At 45.8% G+C, this 19459-nt stretch overlaps 1 protein-coding gene across 3 annotated transcripts in view; it reads left to right on the forward strand.

Moving 5' to 3' along the window:
- atg7 (ATG7 autophagy related 7 homolog (S. cerevisiae)) overlaps nt 1-19459 on the forward strand; it is a 113518-nt gene that overhangs the window by 4897 nt on the left and 89162 nt on the right. For all 3 annotated transcript variants that reach the window (XM_042324899.1, XM_042324897.1, XM_042324898.1), the window contains exons 7-11: nt 5183-5329; nt 10987-11075; nt 13656-13783; nt 18329-18419; nt 18664-18808. In XM_042324899.1, the coding sequence (XP_042180833.1) occupies nt 5183-5329; nt 10987-11075; nt 13656-13783; nt 18329-18419; nt 18664-18808 (600 nt within the window). The remainder of the gene's footprint in view (nt 1-5182; nt 5330-10986; nt 11076-13655; nt 13784-18328; nt 18420-18663; nt 18809-19459) is intronic.

Genomic DNA, 19459 nt, shown 5'->3' on the forward strand with positions numbered 1-19459 from the left:
CATATCACTGATGCCTTCACCATATCACTGATGCCTTCACCATATCACTGATGCCTTCAACATCACTGATGCCTTCACCATCACTGTGCCTTCACCATCACTGATGCCTTCACCATCACTGTGCCTTCACCATCACTGATGCCTTCACCATATCACTGATGCCTTCACCATCACTGTGCCTTCACATCGGTAAATACCCATTAAATTGTTGGGAGGTTATACATGGAGTGTGCAACTTTATTATGATAGTTGATAGTTTATTCTCCGTTAGTCAGCGCCTCCACACAAACTATTATTCTGGGCGCCAGCTCATGTTTTTTTACTTCCCCGAACTTACCAGGTTTTCCCTAAATAAATAATAGGAAGGAATAAGGAGGAAAACAGGATTTATGGAAAACCTAGGACTTTTTGGGAAAGTTACAGGAATCTTGCAATCCTAGGAAAGACTATACAGACAGTGTGGGGTGAAATGTAGGTTAGGTTGAGGTATGGATGTTTACAATTCACAATACCTGGTTGCACCAAGGGTTAAATGAATAAGAATTATATTTAAATGCATAAATGAGTAAGGAGTAGGGCTGTACAGACAGTGTGGGGTGAAATGTAGGTTAGGTTGAGGTATGGATGTTTACAATTCACAATACCTGGTTGCACCAAGGGTTAAATGAATAAGAATTATATTTAAATGCATAAATGAGTAAGGAGTAGGGCTGTACAGACAGTGTGGGGTGAAATGTAGGTTAGGTTGAGGTATGGATGTTGCGGGGACCGTATTAAATGTAGGTTAGGTTGAGGTATGGATGTTGCGGGGACCGTATTACCGCCACACCGGCGGTCTCAAGTCATAAAGGAAGTCAAATTCCACGTGACCGTTTAGTCACGATAATTAGGCTTCTCCAAGCTCAGATGCTGCTGATGGTCATTAGTAGCCTGCCAAACTTGCTGACTGCCTGGTACTCCGCACTCTATTGTCCCTCTAATCACTCTGACATCAATGCAAATGTAATGGAACATCTAATCAAACACTTCCATGAGATCATGTTGAGCAACGTTTCTATAGGCTATGAAATTGTGTGAGAAAACAGAGTGATGGCCTCTACTAAAAAGAGGAGTATCCCATCAGCTTTCTATAGGCGAGGCCTACTATATTTATTTCTCAACTTTCTTAATTTAAGCAGGGGTTATAATGTGAAGAAATAACCTAATAGTTTATTAACATTTGTTGTGTCAGCCACATTGCGTTTTTTTTTTTTTTAAACTAGTGGTTGTATTCGTTTGGGATCTATCACATACCTACAACTGTCCCAGACTATGTTTTGGAATATGTATTTCTCACACAGAATAGAATAGGTCAACTTTTGTATTATGGGGGATAATAGATTAACATAGGCTAGTGCTTTTGCTGTTCGTTAGGACTACTCATCTTGTTGGCTGACGAAAAGTAAATGTGGACCGTTCTTCCAATGTCTTCAACATGCACCTCGGAATTGGATAAGGACGTGCGGAGTTGCTTCCCTGATGTGTCTGTCTTCCCCTGACAGTTAATTGCTTGACCATCACCGGCTGATGACGTTTCGTGACTGCCACGGCCCTATGTTGAGGACTGGATGTCTCCTATATAGACAGTCTGGGGTGAACTGGAGGTTAGGCTGATGACTGGATGTCTCCTATATAGACAGTCTGGGGTGAACTGAAGATTAGGTTAAAGACTGGATGTCTCCTATATAGACAGTCTGGGGTGAACTGGAGGTTAGGTTGATGACTGGATGTCTCCTATATAGACAGTCTGGGGTGAACTGGAGGTTAGGTTGATGACTGGATGTCTCCTATATAGACAGTCTGGGGTGAACTGGAGGTTAGGTTGATGACTGGATGTCTCCTATATAGACAGTCTGGGGTGAACTGGAGGTTAGGTTGATGACTGGATGTCTCCTATATAGACAGTCTGGGGTGAACTGGAGGTTAGGTTGATGACTGGATGTCTCCTATATAGACAGTCTGGGGTGAACTGGAGGTTAGGTTGATGACTGGATGTCTCCTATATAGACAGTCTGGGGTGAACTGGAGGTTAGGTTAAGGACTGGATGTCTCCTTTCATACAGATATATTATAATATCCCACACAGACATGAGATGATCTAAATCATTCCTAGTAGTTCTGTGTTGACCTATACCCTGACCTATACCCTGTCTCTCCCCTCCAGACCTCAGCCTATGACAGTGTGTTGACCTATACCCTGACTTGTACCCTGTCTCTCCCCTCCAGACCGCAGCCTATGACAGTGTGTTGACCTATACCCTGACCTATACCCTGTCTCTTCCCTCCAGACCTCAGCCTATGACAGTGTGTTGACCTATACCCTGACTTATACCCTGTCTCTCCCCTCCAGACCGCAGCCTATGACAGTGTGTTGACCTACACCCTGACCTATACCCTGTCTCTCCCCTCCAGACCTCACTCAGCCTATGACAGTGTGTTGACCTATACCCTGTCTCTCCCCTCCAGACCTCAGCCTATGACAGTGTGTTGACCTATACCCTGTCTCTTCCCTCTAGACCTCAGCCTATGACAGTGTGTTGACCTACACCCTGACCTACACCCTGTCTCTCCCCTCCAGACCTCAGCCTATGACAGTGTGTTGACCTATACCCTGTCTCTACCCTCCAGAACTCAGCCTATGACAGTGTGTTGACCTATACCCTGTCTCTTCCCTCTAGACCTCAGCCTATGACAGTGTGTTGACCTATACCCTGACCTACACCCTGTCTCTCCCCTCCAGACCTCAGCCTATGACAGTGTGTTGACCTATACCCTGTCTCTCCCCTCCAGAACTCAGCCTATGACAGTGTGTTGACCTATACCCTGTCTCTCCCCTCCAGACCTCAGCCTATGACAGTGTGTTGACCTATACCCTGTCTCTCCCCTCCAGACCTCAGCCTATGACAGTGTGTTGACCTATACCCTGTCTCTCCCCTCCAGACCTCAGCCTATGACAGTGTGTTGACCTATACCCTGTCTCTCCCCTCCAGACCTCAGCCTATGACAGTGTGTTGACCTATACCCTGTCTCTTCCCTCTAGACCTCAGCCTATGACAGTGTGTTGACCTATACCCTGTCTCTCCCCTCCAGACCTCAGCCTTACAGGCAGCCTATGACAGTGTGTTGACCTATACCCTGTCTCTCCCCTCCAGACCTCAGCCTATGACAGTGTGTTGACCTATACCCTGTCTCTTCCCCAGACCTCAGCCTATGACAGTGTGTTGACCTATACCCTGTCTCTCCCTCCAGACCTCAGCCTTACAGGCAGCCATGACAGTCTGTTGACCTATACCCTGTCTCTCCCCTCCAGACCTCAGCCTATGACAGTGTGTTGACCTATACCCTGTCTCTTCCCTCCAGACCTCAGCCTTACAGGCAGCCTATGAAAGTCTGTTGACCTATACCCTGTCTCTCCCCTCCAGACCTCAGCCTATGACAGTGTGTTGACCTATACCCTGTCTCTCCCCTCCAGACCTCAGCCTATGACAGTCTGTTGACCTATACCCTGTCTCTCCCCTCCAGACCTCAGCCTATGACAGTGTGTTGACCTATACCCTGTCTCTTCCCTCCAGACCTCAGCCTATGACAGTGTGTTGACCTATAGCCTGTCTCTACCCTCCAGAACTCAGCCTATGACAGTGTGTTGACCTATACCCTGTCTCTCCCCTCCAGAACTCAGCCTATGACAGTGTGTTGACCTATACCCTGTCTCTCCCCTCCAGACCTCAGCCTATGACAGTGTGTTGACCTATACCCTGTCTCTCCCCTCCAGACCTCAGCCTATGACAGTGTGTTGACCAGTCTCTCCCCTCCAGACCTCAGCCTATGACAGTGTGTTGACCTATACCCTGTCTCTTCCCTCTAGACCTCAGCCTATGACAGTGTGTTGACCTATACCCTGTCTCTCCCCTCCAGACCTCAGCCTTACAGGCAGCCTATGACAGTGTGTTGACCTATACCCTGTCTCTCCCCTCCAGACCTCAGCCTATGACAGTGTGTTGACCTATACCCTGTCTCTTCCCTCTAGACCTCAGCCTATGACAGTGTGTTGACCTATACCCTGTCTCTCCCTCCAGACCTCAGCCTTACAGGCAGCCTATGACAGTCTGTTGACCTATACCCTGTCTCTCCCCTCCAGACCTCAGCCTATGACAGTGTGTTGACCTATACCCTGTCTCTTCCTCCAGACCTCAGCCTTACAGGCAGCCTATGAAAGTCTGTTGACCTATACCCTGTCTCTCCCCTCCAGACCTCAGCCTATGACAGTGTGTTGACCTATACCCTGTCTCTCCCCTCCAGACCTCAGCCTATGACAGTGTGTTGACCTATACCCTGTCTCTCCTCCAGACCTCAGCCTTACAGGCAGCCTATGACAGTCTGTTGACCTATACCCTGTCTCTCCCCTCCAGACCTCAGCCTATGACAGTGTGTTGACCTATACCCTGTCTCTTCCCTCCAGACCTCAGCCTATGACAGTGTGTTGACCTATACCCTGACTTATACCCTGTCTCTCCCCTCCAGACCGCAGCCTATGACAGTGTGTTGACCTATACCCTGACCTATACCCTGTCTCTCCCCTCCAGACTTCAGCCTATGACAGTGTGTTGACCTATACCCTGTCTCTCCCCTCCAGACCTCAGCCTTACAGGCAGCCTATGACAGTGTGTTGACCTATAACCTGTCTCTCCCCTCCAGACCCCAGCCTATGACAGTGTGTTGACCTATACCCTGTCTCTCCCCTCCAGACCTCAGCCTATGACAGTGTGTTGACCTATAACCTGTCTCTCCCCTCCAGACCCCAGCCTTACAGGCAGCCTATGACAGTGTGTTGACCTATACCCTGTCTCTCCCCTCCAGACCTCAGCCTATGACGGTGTGTTGACCTATACCCTGACCTATACCCTGTCTCTCCCCTCCAGACCTCAGCCTATGACAGTCTGTTGACCTATATCCTGTCTCTCCCCTCCAGAACTCAGCCTATGACAGTGTGTTGACCTATACCCTGTCTCTCCCCTCCAGACCTCAGCCTTACAGGCAGCCTATGACAGTGTGTTGACCTATACCCTGTCTCTCCCCTCCAGACCTCAGCCTTACAGGCAGCCTATGACAGTGTGTTGACCTATACCCTGTCTCTCCCCTCCAGACCTCAGCCTTACAGGCAGCCTATGACAGTCTGTGCGGTGAAACAGGGACCTCAGCTGTTCCTTACTTCCTGATCAAGTACACAGGGGATACTGTCCAGGTGGCCCAGCTACGAGACTGGGACAGCTTCAACACTGATCTCAACAAGGTCAGTAGCGGCGTTGGGGAGCAAAGAGTTATGCTGATCAGAATGGCCCATTTTGTTGGGTCTGTAATGGGAGAGGACTGTTCTTGTTTCTCTATTTCTATGTCATTATTAATCACATTTCCATCCACAGTTCCTATGCAGTAAAGTATACACAATTACCACAGCTGTGCTGGAAACAGGAAGTTTCGCAGGCATTTTATAAATGTTTGTTTGACATGGGTGGGATCTTTTTGTGTCGGTAAAATTAATTATGGGAGAAATGCTGGTGGAAACACTTATGTGCAAATATTGATCCAATCATTTTTAATAAAAATTAAAAAAAAAAAAAAAAGTTATTTAACTAGACAAGTCAGTTATAAACAAATTCTTATTTACAATGACGGCCTACCCCGGCCAAACCCGGACGACGCTGGGCCGATTGTGTGCCGCCCTATGGGACTCTCAATAACGGCCGGATGTGATACAGACCGGAATCGAACCCGGGACTGTAGTGACACGTCTTGCACTGAGATGCAGTGCCTTAGACCCCTGCGCCACTCGGGGAGCCCTAACCATCATAACCAATAACCATCATATTGCTGTAAAGTTGGATGATATGATGTGTGGTCCTCCCACTAGGACTCAGGAAACCATGCCGTTTATTAGGTTACAGATGAAATAAGTTACAATGAACTTCCCAGGGTGGTGAAAGTGCACGGTGATGAGCTTGATGCTCCTTTTCCAGTAAATATCCAGGGTCTTATTCTGGTGACATGATGATAGATACTTATTTTCCACCATAAATTTCCAAATAAATTCATAAAAATCCTACAATGTGATTTTCTGGATTTTTTTTCTTCTCATTTCGTCTGTCATAGTTGAAGTGTACCTATGATGAAAATTAAAAGGCCTCATCTTTTTAAGTGGGAGAACTTGCACAATTGGTGGCTGACTAAATACTCTTTTGCCCCACTGTATATAGAGTGTTTTAAAGAGCCAGAACAGCTTCAGTGCGCCTTGGCATAGCCTCGATTCTAGAAGGGTCACCCTAGGGTGTTCACTAGGGTTGAGATCCGGTGACTGAGACAACCACCATGGCATATGGTTTTTCATGCTCATCAAACCATTCAGTGACCACTGGTGTCCTGTGGATGGGGGGGGGGCATTGTCATCCTGGAAGAGACCACTGGTGTCCTGTGGGATGGGGGGGTGTTGTCATCCTGGAAGAGACCACTGGTGCCCTGTGGGATGGGGGCATTGTCATCCTGGAAGAGACCACTGGTGTCATATGGGATGGGGAGGTGTTGTCATCCTGGAAGAGACCACTGGTGTCATATGGGATGGGGAGGTGTTGTCATCCTGGAAGAGACCACTGGTGTCCTGTGGATGGGGGGGCATTGTCATCCTGGAAGAGACCACTATGGTCCTGTGGGATGGGGGGCGTTGTCATCCTGGAAGAGACCACTGGTGTCCTGTAGGATGGGGGTGTTATCATCCTGGAAGAGACCACTGGTGTCCTGTGGGATGGGGGGGGCGTTGTCATCCTGGAAGAGACCACTGGTGTCCTGTGGGATGGGGGGGCGTTGTCATCCTGGAAGAGACCACTGGTGTCCTATGGGATGGGGGGCGTTGTCATCCTGGAAGAGACCACTGGTGTCCTGTGGGATGGGGGCGTTGTCATCCTGGAAGAGACCACTGGTGTCCTGTGGGATGGGGGGCGTTGTCATCCTGGAAGAGACCACTGGTGTCCTGTGGGATGGAAGAGACCACTGGTGTCCTGTGGGGGGGGGCGTTGTCATCCTGGAAGAGACCACTGGTGTCCTGTGGGATGGGGGGGCGTTGTCATCCTGGAAGAGACCACTGGTGTCCTGTGGGATGGGGGCGTTGTCATCCTGGAAGAGACCACTGGTGTGGGATGGGGGCGTTGTCATCCTGGAAGAGAGTGTGGGGGGTGTTGTCATCCTGGAAGAGACCACTGGTGCCCTGTGGGATGGGGGCGTTGTCATCCTGGAAGAGACCACTGGTGCCCTGTGGGATGGGGGGGGCGTTGTCATCCTGGAAGAGACCACTCCCATCAGGATAGATCTGATTCGCCATAGGTTGAAGGTGATCACCCAGAATGGCCGTGTATTTATTGACGGTTTCACCCTTTTGCCTGACGACTCACCATGAACTTAATTCCACGACTCTATCGCTCAGTACATTGTCTGACACTGCTGTCCTAGCCCAGCCGTTTGTGTGACTTACAAAACATGTTCATCAGCGATTTTTTTTAATCATCTCTTAACAAATCAAACCACTCGAAGTTGATGACGTCATCATGTAGCTCCTCTGGCCCAACCAATCGGTTTCTGGGACCAATCAGAACGGTCAGAATGTGTTCGTATTCTAGGAATTTCTGCCAGGAAGAGAGGCAAATCCAGATACATGGTGGAGAATAAACGTCAGTTGGCCAGAGCGATGTGGATGGGTAGCCAGACTAGTTTACCTTGCCCTCTAAGGGGTTAAGTGGACCTAGTGGGTAGCCAGGCTAGTTTACCTTGCCCTCTAAGGGGTTAAGTGGACCTAGTGGGTAGCCAGGCTAGTTTACCTTGCCCTCTAAGGGGTTGAGTGGGTAGCCAGGCTAGTTTACCTTGCCCTCTAAGGGGTTGAGTGGGTAGCCAGGCTAGTTTACCTTGCTCTCTAAGGGGTTGAGTGGGTAGCCAGGCTAGTTTACCTTGCCCTTTAAGGGGTTGGTGGGTAGCCAGGCTGGACCTTGCCCTCTAAGGGGTTAGTGGGTAGCCAGGCTAGTTTACCTTGCCCTCTAAGGGGTTGAGTGGGTAGCCAGGCTAGTTTACCTTGCTCTCTAAGGGGTTGAGTGGGTAGCCAGGCTAGTTTACCTTGCCCTTTAAGGGGTTGAGTGGGTAGCCAGGCTAGTTTACCTTGCCCTCTAAGGGGTTGAGTGGGTAGCCAGGCTAGTTTACCTTGCCCTCTAAGGGGTTAAAGGGTTGAGTGGGTAGCCAGGCTAGTTTACCTTGCCCTCTAAGGGGTTAAGTGGAGTGGGTAGCCAGGCTAGTTTACCTTGCCCTCTAAGGGGTTGAGTGGGTAGCCAGGGACGTCTAAGGGGTTAGTGGGTAGCCAGGCTAGTTTACCTTGCCCTCTAAGGGGTTGAGTGGACCTAGTGGGTAGCCAGGCTAGTTTACCTTGCCCTCTAAGGGGTTGAGTGGGTAGCCAGGCTAGTTTACCTTGCCCTTTAAGGGGTTGAGTGGACCTTGCCCTCTAAGGGGTTTAGTGGTAGCCAGGCTAGTTTACCTTGCCCTTTAAGGGGTTGAGTGGGTAGCCAGGCTAGTTTACCTTGCCCTTTAAGGGGTTGAGTGGGTAGCCAGGCTAGTTTACCTTGCCCTTTAAGGGGTTGAGTGGGTAGCCAGGCTAGTTTACCTTGCCCTTTAAGGGGTTGAGTGGGTAGCCAGGCTAGTTTACCTTGCCCTTTAAGGGGTTGAGTGGGTAGCCAGGCTAGTTTACCTTGCCCTTTAAGGGGTTGAGTGGGTAGCCAGGCTAGTTTACCTTGCCCTTTAAGGGGTTGAGTGGACCTAGTGGGTAGCCAGGCTAGTTTACCTTGAGGGGTTGAGTGGGTAGCCAGGCTAGTTTACCTTTTTAAGGGGTTTAGTGGGTAGCCAGGCTAGTTTACCTTGCCCTTTAAGGGGTTCAGTGGGTAGCCCGAGTTTAAGCCCTCTAAGGGGTTTAGTGAGTAGCCAAGTTTACCTTGCCCTTTAAGGGGTTTAGTGTAGCCAGGCTAGTTTACCTTGCCCTTTAAGGGGTTGAGTGGGTAGCCAGGCATTACCTTGCCCTCTAAGGGGTTGAGTTAGCCAGGCTAGTTTACCATGTCTTGACCTAGTGGGTAGCCAGGCAGTTTACCTTGCCCTTTAAGGGGTTCATTCAGGCTAAGTTTACCTTGCCCTTTAAGGGGTTGAGTGGGTCAGCCAGGCTAGTTTTTGCCCTTTAAGGGGTTGAGTTAGCCAGGCAGTTTCCTTGCCCTCTAAGGGGTTGAGTGGGTAGCCAAGTTTACCTTGCCCTCTAAGGGGTTAGTGAAAGCCAGGCAGTTTACCTTGCCCTCTAAGGGGTTGAGTGGAGTGGGTAGCCAGGCTAGTTTACCTTGCCCTTTAAGGGGTTGAGTGAGTAGCCAGGCTAGTTTACCTTGCCCTTTAAGGGGTTGAGTGGGTAGCCAGGCTAGTTTACCTTGCCCTCTAAGGGGTTGAGTGGGTAGCCAGGCTAGTTTACCTTGCCCTCTAAGGGGTTGAGTGGGTAGCCAGGCTAGTTTACCTTGCCCTCTAAGGGGCAGTGGGTAGCCAGGCTAGTTTACCTTGCCCTCTAAGGGGTTGAGTGGAAGTGGGTAGCCAGGCTAGTTTACCTTGCCCTCTAAGGGGCCAGTGGACCAAGTGGGTAGCCAGGCTAGTTTACCTTGCCCTTTAAGGGGTTGAGTGGGTAGCCAGGCTAGTTTACCTTGCCCTCTAAAGTGGGTAGCCAGGCAGTTTACCTTGCCCTCTAAGGGGTTGAGTGGGTAGCCAGGCTAGTTTACCTTGCCCTTTAAGGGGTTGAGTGGGTAGCCAGGCTAGTTTACCTTGCCCTCTAAGGGGTTGAGTTAGTGGGTAGCCAGGCTAGTTTACCTTGCCCTCTAAGGGGTTGAGTGGGTAGCCAGGCTAGTTTACCTTGCCCTTTAAGGGGTTGAGTGGGTAGCCACTAGTTTACCTTGCCCCTAAGGGGTTAGTGGGTAGCCAGGCTAGTTATGCCCTCTAAGGGGTTTAGTTAGTAGCCAGGCTAGTTTACCTTGCCCTCTAAGGGGTTAGTGGGTAGCCAGGCTAGTTTACCTTGCCCTTTAAGGGGTTAGTGGGTAGCCAGGCAGTTTCCTTGCCCTCTAAGGGGTTTAGTAGTAGCCAGGCTAGTTTACCTTGCCCTCTAAGGGGTTAAGGGGTTAGTGGGTAGCCAGGCTAGTTTCCTTGCCCCTAAGGGGTTAAGGGGTTGAGTGAGTAGCCAGGCTAGTTTACCTTGCCCTCTAAGGGGTTAAGGGGTTGAGTGGGTAGCCAGGCTAGTTTACCTTGCCCTCTAAGGGGTTAAGGGGTTGAGTGAGTAGCCAGGCTAGTTTACCTTGCCCTCTAAGGGGTTAAGGGGTTGAGTGGGTAGCCAGGCTAGTTTACCTTGCCCTCTAAGGGGTTAGTGGGTAGCCAGGCTAGTTTACCTTGCCCTCTAAGGGGTTGAGTGAGTAGCCAGGCTAGTTTACCTTGCCCTTTAAGGGGTTGAGTGGGTAGCCAGGCTAGTTTACCTTGCCCTCTAAGGGGTTGAGTATACTCATATACTGATGTTTCCTTTATTTTTAATTTACCTGTACATACTCTTCTTTGCTCACTGTGGAGTAAGACTGGACTATCAATATGCTGATAAGGATGTCCTATATTGCTGGTTAGATTTAATGGCACAATAAACATTACACTGTGCGTGTGGGTGTTTTTTTTTTTTTTTACATGTCTTGCCTTTGCACTTTACTTCCTGGTTCATTCAGGTAAGGTCTCTATGAATTCACTGATGTTTCTTGGCACAATCCACAATCCTCTTGTGTAAAGTCTCCCTTAGAAAAGCAGTATTTTGGCCTCAATGAGACTTCCTGGTTTAAAGGTTAGGTCAAATATGCTTTGTTAATGTTGCAGGTAACTGTGGGTGTGTATGACCCCTGCACTCTGCCCCAGCATCCTGGATGGCCTCTGAGGAATCTGCTGTTTCTCCTAGCCAGCAAATGGTAAATAACGAAAGTTCCAATCATAACATCACCAATCACATCCCACACTACCGGGAGGGGATGAGTACACTTCCCTCCCCTGTATATTCCAGTAGTTATAACTGACAGGTTATTATAGAACACATCCCTCCCCTGTATATATAGTTATAACAGGTTATTATAGAACACATCCCTCCCCTGTATATTCCAGTAGTTATAACTAACAGGTTATTATAGAACACATCCCTCCCCTGTATATGTAGTTATAACTAACAGGTTATTATAGAACACATCCCTCCCCTGTATATATAGTTATAGCAGGTTATTATAGAACACATCCCTCCCCTGTATATATAGTTATAACTAACAGTTTATTATAGAACACATCCCTCCCCTGTATATATAGTTATAACTAACAGGTTATTATAGAACACATCCCTCCCCCTCTATATTCCAGTAGTTATAACTAACAGGTTATTATAGAACACATCCCTCCCCTGTATATGTAGTTATAACAGGTTATTATAGAACACATCCCTCCCCTGTATATTCCAGTAGTTATATAACAGGTTATTATAGAACACATCCCTCCCCTGTATATGTAGTTATAACTAACAGGTTATTATAGAACACATCCCTCCCCTGTATATGTAGTTATAACTGACAGGTTATTATAGAACACATCCCTCCCCTGTATATATAGTTATAACAGGTTATTATAGAACACATCCCTCCCCTGTATATTCCAGTAGTTATAACTAACAGGTTATTATAGAACACATCCCTCCCCTGTATATGTAGTTATAACTAACAGGTTATTATAGAACACATCCCTCCCCTGTATATGTAGTTATAACTAACAGGTTATTATAGAACACATCCCTCCCCTGTATATATAGTTATAACAGGTTATTATAGAACACATCCCTCCCCTGTATATTCCAGTAGTTATAACTAACAGGTTATTATAGAACACATCCCTCCCCTGTATATGTAGTTATAACTAACAGGTTATTATAGAACACATCCCTCCCCTGTATATATAGTTATAACAGGTTATTATAGAACACATCCCTCCCCTGTATATATAGTTATAACAGGTTATTATAGAACACATCCCTCCCCTGTATATGTAGTTATAACTAACAGGTTATTATAGAACACATCCCTCCCCCTCTATATTCCAGTAGTTATAACTAACAGGTTATTATAGAACACATCCCTCCCCCTCTATATTCCAGTAGTTATAACTAACAGGTTATTATAGAACACATCCCTCCCCTGTATATGTAGTTATAACAGGTTATTATAGAACACATCCCTCCCCTGTATATATAGTTATAACTGACAGGTTATTATAGAACACATCCCTCCCCTGTATATATAGTTATAACTGACAGGTTATTATAGAACACATCCCTCCCCTGTATATATAGTTATAACAGGTTATTATAGAACACATCCCTCCCCTGTATATATAGTTATAACAGGTTATTATAGAACACATCCCTCCCCTGTATATGTAGTTATAACAGGTTATTATAGAACACATCCCTCCCCTGTATATTCCACTAGTCATAACAGGTTATTATAGCCAGTTATATGTGGCTAATATTATATTAAGTCTTGAAATTGGAATCTGCTGTTTCTCATAACCTGCGAATGGTAAATCCCCACACTAGCTTACGTAAAGTGATACTGACAAGCACAGTGTGAGTGATCCTGTACCAGGAAGGGATGAGCACCAATCCGCCTCTATATTCCAGTACACCTCTCTCTTCCTTTCCTGTGCATGACTAAGCTGTTAGTAATAATTATTATTGTTAATATTAGCTAGATAAACGCTTGGCTGTGTTGCGAAGTTATGAGGTATGTTCCTACAAGGCGTTTTGACCTGTACAGCATGTCAAGCTAATGTAAACTCTATGATATGGAGATATCTACGTGTTAGCATTTTTCTCTCTCTCTCTGTGTGTGTGGGTGTGTGTGTGTGTGTGTAGGTGTGTGTAGGTGTGTGTGTGTGTGTGTAGGTGTGTGTGTAGTGTGTGTGTAGGTGTGTGTGTGTAGGTGTGTAGGGTGTGTGTGTGTGTAGGTGTGTGTGTGTGTAGGTGTGTGTGTGTAGGTGTGTGTGTAGGTGTGTGTGTAGGTGTGTGTGTAGGTGTGGTGTAGGTGTGTGTGTAGGTGTGTGTGTGTGTGTAGGTGTGTGTGTGTGTAGGTGTGGGTGTGTGTAGGTGTGTGTGTGTGTGTGTGTGTGTAGGTGTGTGTGTGTGTGTGTAGGTGTGTAGGTGTGTGTGTAGGTGTGTGTGTGTAGGTGTGTGTGTGTGTGTGTGTAGGTGTGTGTGTGTGTAGGTGTGTGTGTGTAGGTGTGTGTGTAGGTGTGTGTAGGTGTGTGTGTAGGTGTGTGGGTGTGTGTGTGTGTAGGTGGTGTGTGTGTGTGTGTGTGTGTGTGTGTGTGTGTGTGTGTGTGTGTGTGCGCGTATCAAAGTGGTGTTGGCAATGTTCTTGAATACATCTTACGTTATACATGTAGTATTATAAAAATATGTATGACATTCTGTGTGTGTGTGTGTGTGTGTGTGTGTGTGTACGTGTACGTACCAGGGGCTCCCAACTAGATGTGGTGGAGGTGATGTGTTTCAGAGACAGGACTCTTCAGGGCAGTAGGAACATTCAGCACAGCATCGTGTTCCAGGTCAAACTACCGATCCCTGAGCAGTCTGTCAATGCAGGTAAACACACACACACCGTTCCCGCTCTGCGGAGCCACGGGGCTGAGAAAATATACAAAGCTTGGCCGTTTTATCTGGAGGACAGGAGAGAGCGAGGGAAGGGGAGACGGGAACGAGGGAAGGGGAGATGGGAACGAGGGAAGGGGAGACGGGAACGAGGGAAGGGGAGACGGGGAACGAGGGAAGGGGAGACGGGAACGAGGGAAGGGGAGACGGGAACGAGGGAAGGGGAGACGGGAACGAGGGAAGGGGAGACGGAACGAGGGAAGGGGAGACGGGAACGAGGGAAGGGGAGACGGGGGAAGGGTAGACGGGGGAAGGGGGAGACGGGGGAAGGGGAGACGGGGGAACGAGGGAGGGGAGACGGGGAACGAGGGAAGGGGAGACGGGGAACGAGGGAAGGGGAGACGGGGGGAAGGGAACGAGGGATGGGGAGACGGGTGGCGAGGGATGGGGAGACGGGGGGGGGAGAGCGGGGATGGGGAAGGGAGACGGGGGAACGAGGGATGGGGAGACGGGGGGAGGGAAGGGAGAGCGGGGACGAGGGAAGGGAGACGGGGGAACGAGGGAAGGGGAGACGGGGGAACGAGGGAAGGGGAGACGGGGGAACGAGGGAAGGGGAGACGGGGAACGAGGGAAGGGGGATGGGGAGACGGGGGGGCGAGGGATGGGGAGACGGGGGGGGCGAGAGCGAGGGATGGGGAGAGGGGACGGGGGAGAGGGATTTAAATGTTAATGCGGAGACCACCACCTCTCCCTTGGTGGGGTTTGATCGGCTCAAGATCCCAAACGGTGCCCTATTCCCATCTTTATATAGTGCACCATTGTTGACCAAGGCTCTATGGGCCCTCTTCAAAAGTAGAACTCTACAGAGCCTTCAGAGATTCACACCCCTTGACTTTTTCCACATGTTGTTGTGTTACAGCCTGAATTTAAAATGGATTACATTTAGATTTTGTGTCACCGATCTTCACACAATACCCTATAATGTCAAAGTGGATTTATGTTTTTAGAAATGTTTACAGATTAATTCAAATGAAAAGCTGAAATGTCTTTAGTCAATAGGTATTCAACCCTCTTTGTTATGGTAAGGAGCCTGAATATGTTCAGGAGTAAACATTTGCTTAACAAGTCACATAATAAGTTGTATGGACTCTGTGTGCAATAATAGTGTTTAACATGATTTTTGAATGACTACCCCATCCCTGTACCCCACACATACAGTCGTGGCCAAAAGTTTTGACAATGAGACAAATATTAATTTTCACAAAGCCACTCACAATTCTGCCTAAGAACACAGCCGTGAATATAGAATGGTACCAACACATTCTCCGAGAGCAACTTCTCCCAACCATCCAGGAACAGTTTGGTGATGAACCATGCCTTTTCCAGCATGATGGAGCACCTTGCCATAAGGCAAAAGTGATAACTAAGTGGCTCGGTGAACAAAACATCGATATTTTGGGTCCATGGCCAGGAAACTTCACAGACCTTAATCCCAACTTGTGGTCAATCCTCAAGAGGCGGGTGGACAAACAAAAACTCACAAATTCTGACAAACTCCAAGCATTGATTATGCAAGAATGGGCTGCCATCAGTCAGGATGTGGCCCAGAAGTTAGTTGACAGCATGCCAGGGCGGACTGCAGAGGTCTTGAAAAAGAAGGGTCAACATTGCAAATTTTGACTCTTTGCATCAACTTAATGTAATTGTCAATAAAAGCCTTTGACACTTATGAAATGCTTGTAATTATACTTCAGTATTCCATAGTAACATCTGGCAAAAATATCTAAAGACACTGAAGCAGCAAACTTTGTGGAAATTAATATTTGTGTCATTCTCAAAACATTTGGCCACGACTGTACAATGATCTGTAAGGTCCCTCAGTCGAGCAGTGAATTTCAAACACAGATTCAACCACAAAGACCAGGGAGGTTTTCCAATGTCTCGCAAAGAAGGGCACCTATTGGTAAATTGGTCCCCTCAAAAAAGCAGACATTGAATATCCCTTTGAGCATGGTGAAGTTATTAATGACACTTTGGAAGGTGTATCAATACACCCAGTCACTACAAGGTACAGGCGTCCTTCCTAACTCCGTTGCCGGAGAGGAAGGAAACCGCTCAGGGATTTCACCAGGAGGCCAATGGTGACTTTAAAACAGTTACAGAGTTTAATGGCTGTGATAGGAGAAAACTGAGGATGGATCAACAACGTTGTAGTTACACCTAGATACTAACATAAATGACAGAATGAAAAGAAGGAAGCCTGTACAGAATACAAATATTCCAAAACATGCATCCTGTTTGCAATAAGACACTAAAGTAATACTGCAAAAAATGTGACCAAGAAATTAACTTTGTCCTGAATACAAAATGTTATGTTTGAGGCAAACACAACACATTACTGAGCACCACTCTTCATATTTTCAAGCATAGTGGTGGCTGCATCATGTTATGGGTATGCTTGTCATCGGTAAGGACTAGGGAGTTTAAAAAAAGGAAGAAATGTAATAGAGCTAAATCCTAGAGGAAAACCTGGTTCAGTCTGCTTTCCACCAGACACTGGGGAGATTATTTCACATTTCAGCAGGACAATAACCTTAAATACAAGGCCAAACAGTGGAGTTACTTACCACGACGACATTGAATGTTCCCGAGTGGCCTAGTTTTGACTTGAAAATTTATGGAAAGACCTTAAATGGCTGTCTAGCAAGGATCAACAACCAATTTGACGGAGCTTGAAGAATTTTTAGAAGAATAATGGGCAAATATTGTATAATTCAGATGTGCAAAGCCCGTTGGAGACTCACCTAGAAAGACTGTTTTAGTTTCCATTAATACAGAGACATTTACATTTTTCTTCCACTTTCAGATGACAAATTTTGTTTTAGGTTAGAAGTGTGTGTTTGTTTGTTTAACTATCCTTGTGATTACCAGAAGTACTCACAGGGAGAGTAAAACAAGGAAAATTCGGACAAGTGGGGACATGTCCCCACAAGGAAAAATTATATTTTAGGCTTAGGGGTTAGGTCTAGCGTTACAATTAGGGTTTAGGTAGAGTTTTAAGGTTAGGGGTTTGGGGTTAGGCTTAGTGTTATGGTAGGGTTAAGGGTTAGGGAAAATAGGATTTCGGATGGGAATCAATTCTTTGGTCCCCACGAGGACAGCAATACACACGTAATAGAAGCACAAGTACTGTGTGTGAATGTTGACCTGTGAGATCGGATTCAGATCAACAGAAATTAACAGACATCAAAGTGATCAACAGTCTCCACTAATCAATAGTATGTCATTATCAACAGTCTCCTAATCAATAGTATACTCTAATCAATAGTATGTCATTATCAACAGTCTGTAATAATCATTAGCATGCCATTATCAACAGTATCCTAATCAACAGTATACTCTAATCAATAGTATGTCATTATCAACAGTCTCCACTAATCAATAGAATGTCATTATCAACGGTCTCCATTAATCAATAGTATGTCATTATCAACAGTCTCCAATAGTATACTCTAATCAATAGTATGTCATTATCAACAGTCTCCTAATCAATAGTATACTCTAATCAATAGTATGTCATTATCAACAGTCTCCTAATCAATAGGATGTCATTATCAACAGTCTCCTAATCAATAGTATACTCTAATCAATAGTATGTCATTATCAACAGTCTCCATTAATCAATAGTATGTCATTATCAACAGTCTCCAATAGTATACTCTAATCAATAGTATGTCATTATCAACAGTCTTCAATAATCAATAGTATGTCATTATCAACAGTCTCCAATAGTATACTCTAATCAATAGTATGTCATTATCAACAGTCTTCAATAATCAATAGTATGTCATTATCAACAGTCTCCTAATCAATAGTATACTCTAATCAATAGTATGTCATTATCAACAGTATTCACTAATAAATAGTATGTCATTATCAACAGTCTCCACTAATCAATAGTATGTCATTATCAACAGTCTTCACTAATCAATATTATGTCATTATCAACAGTCTTCACTAATCAATAGTATGTCATTATCAACAGTCTTCACTAATCAATAGTATGTCATAATCAACAGTCTTCACTAATCAATAGTATGTCATTATCAACAGTCTCCTAATCAACAGTCTACTCTAATCAATAGGATGTCATTATCAACAGTCTCCTAATCAATAGTATACTCTAATCAATACTCTGTCATTATCAACAGTCTTCACTAATCAATAGTATGTCATTATCAACAGTCTTCACTAATCAATAGTATGTCTTCATCAACCGTCTTCACTAATCAATAGTATGTCATTATCAACAGTCTCCACTAATCAATAGTATACTCTAATCAATAGTATGTCATTATCAACAGTCTTCACTAATCAATAGTATGTCTTCATCAACAGTCTCCACTAATCAATAGTATGTCTTCATCAACATTCTCCACTAATCAATAGTATGTCATTATCAACAGTCTACAATAATCAATAGTAAACTCTAATCAATACTCTGTCATTATCAACAGTCTCTGCGTTCTGTTCCCTCAGCGTGTCCAAAGAATGTAGGATGGGAGAAGAACCCTAAAGGAGCCATGGGACCCCGGATGGTCAACCTCAGTGAATGTATGGACCCAAAGAGGTACAGTAAATCAACCAATCAACCTCAGTGAATGTATGGACCCAAAGAGGTACAATAAATCAACCAATCAACCTCAGTGAATGTATGGACCCAAAGAGGTACAATAAATCAACCAATCAACCTCAGTGAATGTATGGACCCAAACAGGTACAATAAATCAACCAATCAGAAGGGGGTTACATCATGAGACTATCTCTATATGCATCTAGTGTCTATCTAACGGTCTGTATCTATAACACACCAGACTGGCTGAGTCCTCGGTGGATCTCAACCTGAAGTTGATGCGCTGGAGGCTGGTACCTTCTCTGAATCTGGACAAAGTGACTTCAACTAAGTGTCTGCTCCTGGGAGCTGGTACACTGGGTTGCAACGTAGCCAGGACTCTAATGGTGAGGACCTGCGATGTTGAGATGATTCAATTAGATTTTTAGATGATGAAATAGAGAACGGGGGGGGACCTACGATGTTGACATGATTCAATTAGATTTTTAGATGATGAAATGGGGGGGTTCTACTAAGTGTCTGCTGCTGGAGGCTTGGTACCCTGGGCTGCAACGTAGCCTGCAATGTTTAGATTACATAATGGAAACACAGACTGGCAATAATATATCCTGTATACCTTCTGACCAGGTCAAACACAACATGTCAATGCACTTGGACATGCTTGAAGTGGCTCTAATGCTGAGCTCCTGGGTAGGTTTTTACATAAGGTCATGGGAACATGGAGAATATATACATTTAATATTTACATTTCAGTCAAATAGCAGACACTTATCTAGCAACACTTACTGTACATGTAGATAGAGACTATATAACATGTAGAGAGAGACTATATAACATGTAGAGAGAGACTATATAACATGTAGAGAGAGACTATATAACATGTAGAGAGAGACTATATAACATGTAGAGAGAGACTATATAACATGTAGAGAGAGACTATATAACATGTAGAGAGACTATATAACATGCAGAGAGAGACTATATAACATGTAGAGAGAGACTATATAACATGTAGAGAGAGACTATATAACATGTAG

Source organism: Oncorhynchus tshawytscha, linkage group LG07, assembly GCF_018296145.1.
Source record: "Oncorhynchus tshawytscha isolate Ot180627B linkage group LG07, Otsh_v2.0, whole genome shotgun sequence".
In the NCBI taxonomy this organism is placed as follows: Eukaryota; Metazoa; Chordata; class Actinopteri; order Salmoniformes; family Salmonidae; genus Oncorhynchus; species Oncorhynchus tshawytscha.